The 14,210-nt window shown below is 46.4% G+C and overlaps 1 protein-coding gene across 7 annotated transcripts in view; it reads left to right on the top strand.

Annotated features, from left to right (window-relative positions):
- TASOR2 (transcription activation suppressor family member 2) overlaps positions 1-14,210 on the top strand; it is a 108,792-nt gene that overhangs the window by 60,240 nt on the left and 34,342 nt on the right. For 2 of the 7 annotated variants that reach the window (XM_039913871.1, XM_007656967.3), the window contains exon 1: positions 6,541-6,942. The exons of 2 other annotated variants lie outside the window; for them this stretch is intronic. In XM_039913871.1, coding sequence (XP_039769805.1) covers positions 6,904-6,942 — 39 coding nt within the window. In that variant the 5' untranslated portion in view covers positions 6,541-6,903. Of the gene's footprint in view, positions 1-6,539; positions 6,943-13,663; positions 13,846-13,972; positions 14,193-14,210 lie in introns of those variants that run through there. 3 more of the 7 variants (XM_007656970.3, XM_029077732.2, XM_007656969.3) reach the window with 3 other exon arrangements.

The following is a 14,210-nucleotide window of genomic DNA, read 5'->3' as shown; positions in this document are numbered from 1 at the left end:
GGGGCTCACAGTCTTAATCCCCATTTTACAGATGAGGGAACTGAGGCCCAGAGAAGTTAAGCGACTTGCCCACAGTCACACAGCTGACAAGTGGCAGAGCTGGGATTCGAACTCATGAGCCCTGACTCCAAAGCCCGTGCTCTTTCCACTAATCAGGTTGTCCCACATGAGGCTCACAGTCTTCATCCCCATTTTACAGAGGAGGTAACTGACGCACAGAGAAGTTAAGTGGCTTGCCCAAAGTCACACAGCTGAGAAGCGGCAGAGTGGGATTTAAACCTATCACCTTTGATTCCCAAGCCTGAGCTCTTTCCACTGAGCCATGCTGCTTCTCAAGACTGTAAGCCCCACTTGGGACAGTCTGATCACCTTGATTCCTCCCCAGCACTTAGAACAGTGCTTTGCACATAGTAAGTGCTTAACAAATGCCATTATTATTATTATTATTATTATTATTATTATTATATGAGCTCATCAAGCTGGAAACAGTCCCACATGGGGCTCCCAGTCTTAATCCCCCTTTTACAGATGAGGTCACCGAGGACAGAGAGGTCAGTCAAATGTATTTATTGAGTGTTTTCCATATGTAGAGGACTCTACTAAGCCCTTGGGAGAGTACAAAATAAAAATAAATGGATACTTTCCCTGCCCACAATGAGTTTACAGTGTAGAGAGAGATGCTTGTTCAAGGTCACATAGCAGACATGTGGCATAGCTGGGATTAGAACCCAGGGCCTCTAATCCCCCAAACCCCACAATCCACTTCACCATGCTGCTTTCACGAATTGCCTACTCCCCCTTACCTCCTCCCCCTTGCTTCTGGCAGCTGAAGGACATCTTGTTCAATCAATCAAATGGTATTTATTGAGCGCTTACAGGGAGGAAAGATCAGTGAGGTTAGGTAGGGGGTAGAGAGTGGATTATAAGTGCCTTATAGCCGGTGATAAGGAGTTTCTGTTTGATGCAGAGATGGATATGTAGCTACTGGAGATTTTTGAGACAAAGGGAGATGTGGACTAAGTGGGGTTTTTTGGTTTTTTTGTTTGTTTTAGAAAAGGGATCTCGGCATTAAAGTGTGGACGAGGGAGAGGAAGCAGACAAACAAGTCAGTGAGGTTTGCTTTTATAACAATTGGGGCATTTGTTACACATTTAATATTTACCAAGTGCTGGGGTAGATAGGTTGGTCATAAGTGCTATGCCCCATGGGGCTCACTGTCTAAGGGGGGAGAGAACAGGAATTTAATCCTCACTTTACAAATGAGGAAAACTAAAACAGCCAGATCAAGAGGCTTGCCCCAGGTTGTTCAGCAGGCAAGAGGCAAAATGTAATATAGAACCCAGGTCTTCTGACTTCCAGGCTTCTGCTCCTTCCACTAGGGCACACTGCTTCCTATCTTCTGTTGTGATGAGTATATAAGCATATACTTATTATGCAGATATAAATATAAAACTTCTATTTACTCACGTTTGGGATCTGCAATGAAAGATGAAATGGTGTCTGGAGGTGTTTTCCTTCCCATTTCCTTTCAGAAGGGTCTGAAGCTCTCTCATTCCCTTTTAAGGGCTTAAATCTGTGTCTCAAAAAACCCTTCCATTTCTGCTTTTTCTCATTTTGAATTGTAGGCATAGCCTGATAAAGGAGGTGTGGCATCAACATGTGTCATACCCTGATAAAGAAACCATTTTGATGTTTTGCATTTTCACTTTATTTCACTGCATTTGAGAGTTCTGGAACCACTTTCAAAGTTGCAAATCCCTCCCGGGCTTTATTTAGGGCTGTAAATAACCCACCAGTCTCTGTTGTTATGAGGAAAACCCCCATTCCTCATGGCCTGGGAACACCATTTCTGTAATGTTTCCACTGCAGTGGGCATAGTGACACTTTTTTTCAAGTGCTTATTATGAGCCAAGCACTGTACTAAGCTTTGGGATAGATACAGATGATTAGGTTGGACACAGTCTCTGTCCCACCTGGGGCTCTGTAGGAAAGAGAACGGGCATTCACTCTGCACTTTACAAATGAGGAAACTGAGGCCCAGAGAAGCTAAGTGACTAGCCTAAGGCCACACAGCAGGCACGTGGCAGAGACAGGATGAAAACCCAGGTCTGCAGGTTCCCAGGAATGTGTTCTTCCCATTAGGCCACACTTCTTCTCAATTCCTTTAATACCTCCTCAGAGATTGTGGTTCTAGTGTGTTACACCTAGTGGACTCCCAAGTTTTTACTACTTTAGCAATCGGAGAGCAGTACTGGGCTTCCTGCTGACAAAGAACCTTAGTTTAGGGTGAAAACTGGAGAAAGACATCTCAATGCCAGCAATATGCTCTGTATTTGATTTATTTTTCCTGCAGTGGTGATGGGTTGAGGTGAACCGTTCACATTTTCCTGTGGCAAAAAGGATGGGCTGCGAGACTGTTGGTGGCAGGTGCAATTTGTAGTCACTGAATGGAAAAATTCTGTGAGGTCTCCTAGGCAGTAAGCCCAGCTGTGCTCCTATCAAGACAAAGCCGTGTCTTTGGAGAGCAAGCACGGCACACTTATGGTTGCCGTTCAGGAGGCTGGGACTTCACCTCTTGTCCAAACCAGTGGGATTGAGTATTTAAACAACCCAAAAGGATCTGCCATGGTATATAAATCGGAGTGAACTTTAAAATAAATTTGAAATGAGCATCGGCGGCAAAGCTGGAAAATTAGATGAAGGGGCAAGGAGAAGTGGATTTCAATCATTGTGGCATCTATTGAACATTTACTGTGTACAAAGCACTTGGGAGAATTCTATAGAGTCGGCGGACATAATCTGGGCCTCAAGGAGCTTACGATATAGTGGGTAGAAGCCTAGGTTCCAGATAATAAAAGGGATACTGGATTTTGACCTTTCAATGTTTAATAAAGCAATAAATGAGTGAAATCAGCAATCAACTTTAAAAATCCAGTGGGTAGTTCTGTTAAATAGCTGCAGCTCATCTCCTCCAAACTCTTTTAGGTGGCAAGTCAATTCCATCTTTGAGTCTGAAAACAACATAATTCTAAGCCATCAAACTCTTGTAATTGAAATCTACCTAGAGGAGTCTGGCAGGGTCACACACGCTCTTTGAAGCTGAGATGGTTGTGTTGATTGCTGCTATTCAACAAACTCAACTGGCAAGAAGGAATCAATATCTGTGGAGAGTAACTGACACAATCTTTTTGTGGATAATTGCATTGTGTTTGCAAACAAGGCAGCAGAATTGTGATGTAAAATATGAGGGTTGGCACTACAATGCCACCAAACTGAACCAGCGATGACAGAGGAAGGATAGGAAGACAGAAAACTAGATCAGGAAAGTCAGGCAGAGACCAAAAGAGGGAAAGACAGAGACTGAGGGAATGGGTGAGCAGAGAGGGAAAGAGGGGCCAAGATAGAAAGAAGTGGGGGGGAAGAGGGAGAGACAGAAATAGAGGCAAAGAAATTATAGACAGTGTGAAGGAGAGGAAGGCCCTGGTTCCCTCAGGGTCTGCTCCTCTCCTTCTCTGTTTTTTGAGGAAAAGACTAAGGCTCTAATACTAATACAACAGATTTGGTTTGTTCATTCATTCATTCAGTAGTATTTATTGAGCACTTACTATGTGCAGAGCACTGTACTAAGCGCTTGGAACATACAATTCGGCAAGATAGAGACAATTCATGCCCAATGACGGGCTCACAGTCTAAACAACTCCACTGTTATAGCCCTATAGCAGCTGCTGAAGCACTGTGCTTTGAGGTCATTTGTGATATTGCTCGGGCTGAAGCTGGCAGTTTCCTAGAAGTTTCCAGCACTGGAGCCTTTAGGAAAGGTCATGGGAAAATGTGGACAGCTGCTGTGCTGATGGTAGCAAGAAAGAATCAATCAATCAGTGGGATTTATGGAGCATTTGCTGTGTGTAGATCATTATACTAAGCATTTGGTAGAGTACAATATACCCACGTTGGTATTCCACTTCACTTCCACTCCAAAAAAAAATAAATCAGGGTTTTATATCCTGAATGACAAAGATCCATAATTGCCTCAAGCTTTCACTTCCCTTTAACTACAGAGGCCCTTAGTGGGTATTACATTGCTTTTACTTTCCTTCTAAAGACCCAGCTTATGAACTCTGGGATAAACTCCTTTTATGTCTTTCAATTTTTACTATGCCCTAAAGTGTTTCACATTCATCTTTATTCCTTTCTCTTTTTTGACACTTCTCTTCAATGTCAATGTATTTTCAAGCCTGAAGAATGAATAGAGTGGCCTGCTGCTGTTGCTTACACAAGGGTTTCGAACAGGAAGCAAGGGAAACCTCTGAGTCAGTTCTGGGCAGGAAATGGTAAGAAAAACCCACAGTTTAATTTTAACAGTAATTGAATCTACAAGAGTGGGAGGGAAACAGAGACAAAACCAGCTGATTTTATCTTCCCTCCTCATCTTCCGATTCCCTTCTGAGTTCTCCTTGCTAACTCCTGCTTCTTCATTTGTTTCCTTTCTTTCCCTGTTCCTTCCTGTATCCTCGGTGAGACAAAAGGGTGACCCAAGGAGTGCTTCAGAAGCCTACTGGCTTTCACCGTTGCAACGAATTGCAGAAGGTTCAAACTGTGCCCTACAATCCAAATGATTGTCATTGGGCATCCTATAGATTGTAAATTTGTTGTGGGCAGGGAATGTGTCTACCAACTCTGTTGCGTTGTACTCTCTCAAATGCTTAAAACAGTGCTCTGCTCACACTAAATGCCCCATAAAGACCAGTGAATGACTGATTGGACACTGTGGGGTCCCTGTTAGCACCACTCTTTCCCTCCCTGAATGACTGCTCTCCGCAGTCACCCCAAGAGTGGGTCGGTTTACCTCTACCAGACCTGGACCTTTCTGTTCAGGAGGAGGCCAAGGCCCAGAGTGTTTGCTTTTTGAGGGCCTCTCCGCTCCTCACCAGAGGAGAAGGAATTTGGGGAAGGCATAATTATTGTGCAAATCCTATATCAACTTAATTTCCAAAAGTGATTTTGTGAGAACATTGTTTTTAATTTCCATATGGATATAAAGAGGTTTATTTTAGTCAGTCTGGATGTTTTTTGATCCAATTCAAAGATTCATTCAATTGTATTTTTTGAGCCTTTATTGTTTGCACAGCACTGTACTAAGCACTTGGAAAGTACAATTTGGCAACAGATAGAGACAATCCCCACCCAACAATGGGTTCACAGTATAGAAGTGGGGGTAGACAGACAACAAAACCAAACCAAGATATCTATAATGCTCTTCTTAGTACAGTGGTCCGATTAGAGTAAGCACTCAATAATACAAGTGACGGAGAGTCCCCGGGCTCTGTGTGCTACTTCCACTTTTCTGAACATTTTTCAGTAATCTTCTCACACTTCTCATTCATTCAGTAGTATTTCATTCAATAGTATTTATTGAGTGCTTACTGTGTGCAGAGCACTGTTCTAAGCGCTTGGAATGTACAAGTCGGTAACAGATAGAGACAGTTGTGCCCTTCACAGCCATAGTTAAAAACTTCCAACCCCCAACAGTCACCCTTTGACGAAGTCCTTCATCTTCTGTGTGAAAAACTGAAAAATGGCCTAGCTCTGTCCCTCCCCACGTTTTCCTTCAGAACGTGGTCAGTAGGGTGAAGCAGTGTGGCTCAGTGGAAAGAGCCCAAGCTTGGGAGTCAGAGGTCATGGGTTTGAATCCCAGCTCTGCCACTTAGCTGTGTGACTGTGGGCAAGTCACTTCAATTCTCTGTGCCTCAGTTACCTCATCTGTAAAAGGGGATTAACTGTGAGCCTCACGTGGTACAACCTGATTACCCTGTATCTATCCCAGCGCTTAGAACAGTGTTCTGCACATAATAAGCGCTTAACAAATACCAGCGTGGCTCAGTGGAAAGATCCCGGGCTTTGGAGTCAGAGGTCATGGGTTCGAATCCCAGCTCTGCCACTTGTCAGCTGTGGGACTGTGGGTAAGTCACTTCTCTGTGCCTCAGTTACCTCATCTGTAAAATGGGGATTAACTGTGAGCCTCATGTGGGACAACCTGATTACCCTGTATCTACCCCAGCGCTTAGAACAGTGCTCTGCACATAATAAGCGCTTAACAAATACCAACATTATTAACGCCCTGTCGGCGGCCCGGCCGCCATTTTCCTTTCCGGCCCGGCCTGCGGGCCTTCGGCGGGAGACGCCGGCCTCCCACTGCGCCTGCGCGGCCCGGCGGGAGGCCTGCGGTGACGTCACGGTTCCGTTTTCACTTTCTCTTTCCCCCCCCCCCCACCTTTACCGCCGCCGCAGGTTCCACTTCCGGTGGGGGGGGCGGGACGTGGCGGTCTTCCCCCTCCCCCTCCTCCCTCAGCCATCACCTCACGGGGGAAGGACCGGCCCCGTCCCCGTCCTTCTCCCCGTCCCCGTCCTTCTCCCCGTCCCCGTCCTTCTCCCCGTCCCCGTCCCTCAGGATCTGTGCTGTCGGTCCTCCCCTCCCGCCCTCACGGGCGGCCCGCCGGACCCGTCCCCAACCCCGAGCGGCGGCGGCGGCGGCGGCGGCGGCGCCCGGCTCCTGTGAGCAAGGACTGTCCTGCCCCTCACATCACCCGCCTCCCTCCCTTTCTCCGTCTCTCTGGGGCCTCAGTGAAGCCCGGGGGCAGTGTGAAGAAATTATTATTATTATTATTATTATTTCCGGCGCTTTGAGAGAGGGGGCGGGGAGCGGGTGAGGCGCCGAGATGAGCGCCGAAGGTCCCCGTGGTGCGGAGGGGAGCCGCGCCGCTCGCTGAAGAGCCTCCGTCCGTCGATGGACACAACACACAAAGCCACACAACACAACCCGAAGGCGGGCGGCCGGTGGGGGAAGGAGAGAGCAGGTCCCTGTGGACCTTGACAAAAGACGGATCATGTCGGAAGAGCCGGACGATGGTCCGGAGGCCGCGGCGGCGGCAACACCTGGGACAGGTAAGAGGCCTGGGCCACACAACGCTTTGTGGTTTGTGGGAGGAAGCGCGGGGGGGAGGGCAGCGCCGGTCCTTGCCCGGTCCTTGTCGCCGGGTCGGAGCGACATGTCCTTCCCGCCGGCTGGCCCCTCATCAGACTCATCCTCATAATTACCGCACTCGTTAAGCGCTTACTATGTGCCCAGCACTCTTCTAAGCGCTAGGGTAGTACAGGTTAAAAGGGCCGGACTCAGGCCCTGGCCCACGTTGGGCTCACAGTCTTCATCCCCATTTTTTTCCCACGTTGTGCTCACAGTCTTCATCCCCATTTTTTTTTTAACAGTAATAATAATGATGGTATTTGTTAAGCGCTTACTATGGGCCGAGCACTGTTCTAAGCACCGGGGTGGATACAAGTTAATCAGGTTGGCCCACGTGGGGCTGACAGTTGTCATCCCCATTTGACAGGTGAGGTAACAGGCACAGAGAAGTTAAGCGATTTGCCCAGGGTCACACAGCAGACAAGTGGCGGAGGCGGGATTAGGACCCGTGGCCTCTGACTCCCAAGCCCGTGCTCTTTCCACCAAGCCAGGCTGCTTCCCAAGTGCCCAACACTCTTCTAAGCGCTAGGGTAGTACAGGGTAAAAGGGCTGGACTCAGGCCCTGGCCCACGTTGGGCGCAAAGCCTTCACCCCCATTTTTTTTTTTTAACAAATAGTAATTATGGTATTTAAGCGTTTACTATGTGCAGAGCACTGTACTAAGCGCTAAGGTAGATACAAGGTAATCAGATTGTCCCACATGGAGTGCACATTTTTAAATCCCCATTTTTACAGATGAGGTAACTGAGGCATAGAGAAGTTAAGTGACTTGCCCAAGATCACACAGCAGGCAGGTGGCGGAGCCGGGATTAGAACCCATGACCTCTGACTCCCAAGCCCCTGCTCTTTCCACTGAGCCACACTGCTTCTCTGATGAGGTAACTGAGGCACGGAGAGGTGACTTGCCCAAGGTGGCACAGCAGTCGAGTGGTAGGACTGGGATGAGAGCCCAAGACCTGACCCGCAGGCCCATGCTCTATCCACTATGCTGTTATTATTGTCGTCGTTGTTGTTATTTTAGGTGGTTGTTATTTTAGGAAGGTGTCTGTTTTGTCTGTAAAATGGGACTAAGCCATTCAGTTGACCAGATCTTAAGTGTGTGTTCTGTCCCCAGAATAGACTTTATACCTTGACAATCCCCCCATCAATGGTATTGGGATGCTTACTCTCTGCAGGGCTTTATCAGGAATCTGACGACTGGAACTGACCCATTTAAGCTCCCGTTAATACTGCGGGAACCCGATTCTGTGGATGGAGATGTTGGAGTCTGGATGGGTGTTATCGAAACCTGGAAAGGTTTACAACCCACACCTTCCTTCCCTTGGAGACCTGAAGACAGGGCTTGGCTTAAAGCATTGGCATAGATTGCTCAAGTGGGTGAGCAGCTGGAAAGAGGCCGGCGTGGGGCACGGACTGTTGAACAAATCTGGGGAGTGGTCTCGGTTGCAAGCATGGACATGATGCTGAGGATGAGAGGGTTGTGATGGGAGGGCGAAGGACGGTGACTGCAGAAACCTCGAGCTGCCCCAGAAGCAGGGGGAATAGAGTAACTGGACCCTCGTTGACCAGTAGAAAGGAGACTAGTGTTAAACTTTATAGTTCTTCTAATCAAAGCTCTCTGTTGGAAAGTCCCGAGAAGCAGAACGGCCCAGTGGATAGAGCACAGGCCTGGGAGTCAGCAGGACCTGAGTCCTAATCCCAGCTCCGTTACTTGCCTGCTCTATGACCTTGGCCAAGTCACTTGACTTCTCCCTGCCTGTTGTTGTTGTTGTTATTATTATTAAGTGCCGTTGAGTTTCGAGTTGTTTCCGATTCATAGCGACTGCATGGATATGCTTTCTTGTTTGGGCTGTAACTTTCTGTTCAAATTCAGATGCATTAAGTGTAACGTGCTTATATGTGAAGAATTTTTTTTTTAAGCAAGAGAACAGCTTAAGGATCTCAAAGAATAGCAAGAAAGGCTTGATGTATTAATATGATCACTAGAAATAGCACTGTGAAAAAAATTCATTTTAGATGGGTTTTGAATGTAGTGAAACAATTTATAAAAAGGGAATTCTTGTCAAGTATAATAATTGTGGTGCTTGTTAAGCGCTTACTATGTGCCTGGCACTGTACTAAGTGCTGGGGTGGATACAAGCAAATCAGGTTGGACACAGTCTCTGCCCCACGCGAGGCTCAGTCTCACTTCCTATTTTACCGATGAGGTAACTGAGGCCCAGCAAAGTTAAGTGACTTGCCTAAGGCCACATAACAGGCAAGTGACAGAGCTGGGATTAGAACCCTAATGTTCTGTCCACTACACCATGCTGCTTCCTATAGCTCTCATTTATCATAATAACCAGATTTTGCCTAGGGCAAAAAAAATGTTTAAAACCCATGAAACATCGCCCCACATGGCATGAGCCTTTGTATTTTTAATTGTGAAAGGGAATTTTGCAGACAGTTCCTGTGGTCTAATTGTATATTGATTCACTTGAAGCCATCTGAGCTTAAAGAAGTGGAATTTGGGGTTGTGAGTGTGGGCTTTCTGATTGACTTGGGAGTTCTAGAAACTCTTTGCTGCTCCTCCTATTGCTTATAATGTAGACTCAGGGCCCCTCTGGAAGAACTCCCTTTCTTTGTTCCTCCCTGCCCACCAGGTGGAAATGGGATGGGAAAATGATCTGGGGGGAGTGGGGTGAGGAGGGGATGTCAAAAAATCGAAAACATTACCCATCAATCAGGCATCTGACATTCTGGGGCACTATTGGTTCATATATTCATTTTGGGTAGAATGGTGTCATTGATTTAGGGAATAATCTTCCATCAACATGCTTCTACCTGGGCTGTAAACTCTTGGTGTGCAGGGAATGTCTCTACCAACTCTGATGCATAGTTCGCTCCCAAGTGCTTAGTATTGTGCTCTGCACACAGTAAGCACTCAATAAATACTATTGATTGATAGAACACTGTGCAATATCAGTACAGTAGAAACCCTGGTCAACATTGGTCAAACCATGTGAACTCAGGCATGAGGTTTCCTTAAAATGGGGTTAGAAATAAAGCTAATATGCAGTTATCTAAGAATAATGTATCTCCACAGTTGTCTCATCTATCTGGTGACCTATTTGTAAACTTTAGTTTGGGGCTGAGGGTGATCTTGGCCAAAAATTATTCCTCCAGCGATAGACCTCCTCTTCCCCTCTTTCTATCTCAAGATAGTTTTGTCTTGGGTGATCATCATTATTATTTTGAATAATATTAAGCGCTTACTGTGTGTAAGGTGTTATACTAATGGCTGGAATAAATAAAGATAAGCAGTTAAAACATGGCCCTTGTCCCACCAAACACTCACCGCATACGTGGTAGAGGACAGATATAAAGAACAATAAGAAGCTGAGCAGGTTTAACTTCGAACAGTCAAAAATGTAAACACCAAAATGTCAATTAAAAATAGTACTTGGAGGGCCACCATGGCAGATAAGTAGGCGTTGGTTGCAAACTGCCATGGCCTCCCATTCTCTGGCCAAGGTTCTAAAAATTGGGAAGGCAGGTCTGGTTCCCATGGTTTCTGGCAGAAAGAGGGTAGGCAGTTCCTATCCCTGTCCTGTCCTGTCCTCAGCCTTGCGGACCTGAGAGGTTAGAAGGACCCAGCTGCATGGGTGGGGGCCTAGCTTCCACCCGGCCTGTGGCTCCTGCAAGAAGATGAGGTATAGATGAAGTGGGAAGAGGGAGAGCAGCTCTGGCCACTGGTTGCTCCACTCAGCCGACCCTGGAGCCCCTAGGAGATCCTAGCTGCAGCACCCAATTTTTCTGTAGGCACACTGATTTAATCTGTCAATCAACCAATTGTATTTATTGAGCACTTACAGTGTGCAGAGCAATGTACAGAGCACTTAGGAGAGTAGAATATAACAGAGTTGGTAGACACGTTTCCTGTCCACAAAGAGCTTACAATCTAAGGTGAGAAACAGACATTAATGTTAAAAAAAGTATAGATATGTAGATGTGTTGTGGTCTAAGGGAGAGGTGAAAATCCAAGTGCGAGGGGGACGCAGAAAGGAGTGAGAAAAGAGGAAATGAGGGATGTCCTCCTGTCATCTTAAACTTAATATGTCTAAAAAGGAACTTTTTATCTTCCCATCCAAATCCTGTGCTCCCCCGACTTTCCCATCACTGTAGACGGCACCACCATACTTGTCTCACAAGCCCGTAACCTTAGCATTGTCCTTGACTCGTCTCTCTCACTCAGCCCTTATATCCATTACTTTATCCATTACTAAATCCTGTTAGTTCTGCCTTCATAACATTACCAAAATCTGGTACCGTTAATCCAGTCACTAATCCTCTCCTGCTTTGATTACTTTTTCAGCCTCCCTGCTGACCTCCCTGACTCCCATCTCTCCCCACTCCAGTCCGTATTTATCTCTGCTGCCTTGATCTTTTTTCTACAGAAACATTCAGGCCATGTTTCCCCACTCCTTAAGAACCTCCAGTGGTTGCCCACCCAACTCCACATCAAACAAAAACTCCTCGTCACTGACTTTAAAGCTCTCAATCACCTTATCCCCTCCTACATCACCTTACTACTCTCCTACCCAGCCCACGCTTTGTTCCTCCAGTGCCAACCTTCTCAATGTACCTTGATCTCATCTATCTCACCTCTGATCTTTCACCCATGTCCTGCCTCTGGTCTGAAACATCCTCTCTCCACATATCCGGTAGACTATTACTCTCCCCCTCCTTCAAAGCCTTATTGAAGGCACATCTCCTCCAAGAGGCCTTCCTTGACTTCAGCCCTCCTTTCCTCTTCCCCCTCTCCCACCTGCATCCCCCTGACCTGCTCACTTTATTCATTTCCTCCTCCCGGCCTCACAGCAGTTATGCACATATCTGTAGTTTATATTAATGCAGCGTGGCTCAGTGGAAAGATCCTGGACTTGGGAGTCAGAGGTCATGGGTTTGAATCCCGGCTCTGCCACTTGTCAGCTGTGTGACTGTGGGCAAGTCACTTAACTTCTCTCTGCCTCAGTTACCTCATCTGTAAAATGGAGATTAAGACTGTGAGCCCCATGTGGGACAGCCTGATTACCTTGTATCTATCCCAGTGCTTATGACAGTGCTTGGCACATAGTAAGCGCTTAACAAATACCATTATTATTATCATTATCATTATTAATCGTGGGCTTTTTTGGGCCTGGCCCAGTACCTCTTCTCAATCTTCAATATGTGTTAAATTTGAACTAGATCCATGGCATTATGTTGCCATTGTTCCGTGTATATAATTTTCCAGATAATAATGCTAGTGTTATTAGTATGTGTGAAAGTAGAACAGAAACCAAAAATGCCCCCTGGCCATGGAGGAATTTACAGTTTTAACCGTTTATCTAGTGCCTTTCCTTCGAAGATAATAATCATGAAAGAAACAAAATTTTAATCCCTACTGTACTACACCTTTTATTTGCCTTTTTATCTGGCACAAGGTCAGATTGAGGATTATACCCTTTTTTCTGTGTAGTTCCTAATTTTACAGATTTTAGTTTCTCGCTAATAAATGATCAGTAATGAGTTCCAAATTTCAGTGTCATTTTAAAATAAGCACCACATCCCTGTGGAAGCAGTCTATTCTAGTTCAAGCAAGCTCCTCAGCTCTGGTTTTGGGTCCTCCAGAGTTGACAGGAGCCCTCATAAATTTTAATCTGTCACTTGTGGAAGCTCAAAATGTTCCCGGAATGCGCTAGATGATACACTTCAAGTAAAATTGCCTAAATCTCAGAATATTCTTTAAGTAATTTGGCATAATTGATTAGATCCTGTGTGATTAAATGCCTTTTCATATTTCTGTAGCAAGTTTGAAACTCAGCTTTGATACGTATTCCAAGTAAAATGAGCATCGTTTTAAGTATTTTCTTCTTACTTGAAGCATGGCTAGCAAACAGGAATTCTTAAATATTATGATAGGATTAATGGGGCTTTCAGTGGACAGGATTCCCCCCTTCAAAGCCCTACCGAAGGCTCACCTCCTCCAGGAGGCCTTCCCAGACTAAGCCCCCCTTTTTCCTCAGCTGCCCCAACTCACTCCCTTGCTCCACCCCCCTCTTCCCCGACCCACGGGACTCGGTACATATCTTTAATTCTATTTATTTATATTAATGCCTGTTTTACTCGATCTGATGTGTATATATAGCTCTAATTCTATTTATTTGTATTGATGCTATTAATGTCAGTTTACTTGTTTCGATGTCTCTCTGCCCCCTTCTAGACAGTGAGCCCGTTGTGGGCAGGGATTGTCTCTCTGTGTTGCTCAATTGTACTCTCCAAACGTTTAGAACAGTGCTCTGCACACATTAAGCGCTCAATAAATACGATCGAATGAATTGAATGAATGGAAGGATTTTATAAAGCGGAGGAAATCCCTCAGTTGTTCCTTTTTTTAAAACCATGATGCTTGTGTTCTGACACCTCTCCAAAATCCATTTTAAGTAAATAATGGGAAATGTTAACTTGGGATCTACTTTTAACGCCCCCCCCCCCAAAAAAAATAAATGGCTCAACAGTGGCATACCTGAAAAATTATTTTTTAATATATTGCAAACACGTGTGCAAATTTGCCTGCTTTCGCGAAAGGAGAAGTTTGGTTAATCCCGATTGATTTCATTGAAATTTAGGGTGGGGACTGCCGCCGATTCCTCCCTCTCCGGACTGTTTCGGGGCTTGGCCATTCTCCTGTTGTTATGGAGATAGCAAATAAGCCCCCTCCCCGTGGACGCCGTGTTGGAGAGCCCGAATGACGATTACCGGACCTCCGAGAAGCCCCCAAGGCCCAAAGCCTGGGTTTCCAGGTCCTGAAGCCGCCCTCTTCCTCCTCCTCCCTCCCCTCCCCCCAACCCCGACTTATTTTTAAGGCGCCTCGCGCCACCCCCAACGTTTTTAACGGCTCCCCGACCCCACCCCGCCCTCGGCCCGGACCAGTAGGCCGGGCAGGCCCCACCGAGACGGACCTTGTTGCCCAATGGCATGATGTAGAAGCCTGCCACGCATTGGTGGGGGCAGAAGGAATTGCCCCCGTGACCCTCCAGAAGGAATTGCCCCTGCGACCCTCCAGAAGGAATTGCCCCTGTGACCCTCCCACCGCCCGCGCACCAAACCAGCCAACACACAGTCCACAGGATGAGCAAGATGAGAAACAGTGAGGCTTCCCTCCCCT

The sequence above is a fragment of the Ornithorhynchus anatinus genome, chromosome 13 (genome assembly GCF_004115215.2).
Source record: "Ornithorhynchus anatinus isolate Pmale09 chromosome 13, mOrnAna1.pri.v4, whole genome shotgun sequence".
NCBI classification, from domain to species: domain Eukaryota; kingdom Metazoa; phylum Chordata; class Mammalia; order Monotremata; family Ornithorhynchidae; genus Ornithorhynchus; species Ornithorhynchus anatinus.
Note: the sequence above shows the minus strand (reverse complement) of the source record. Positions and strands in the feature narration are given on the sequence as shown.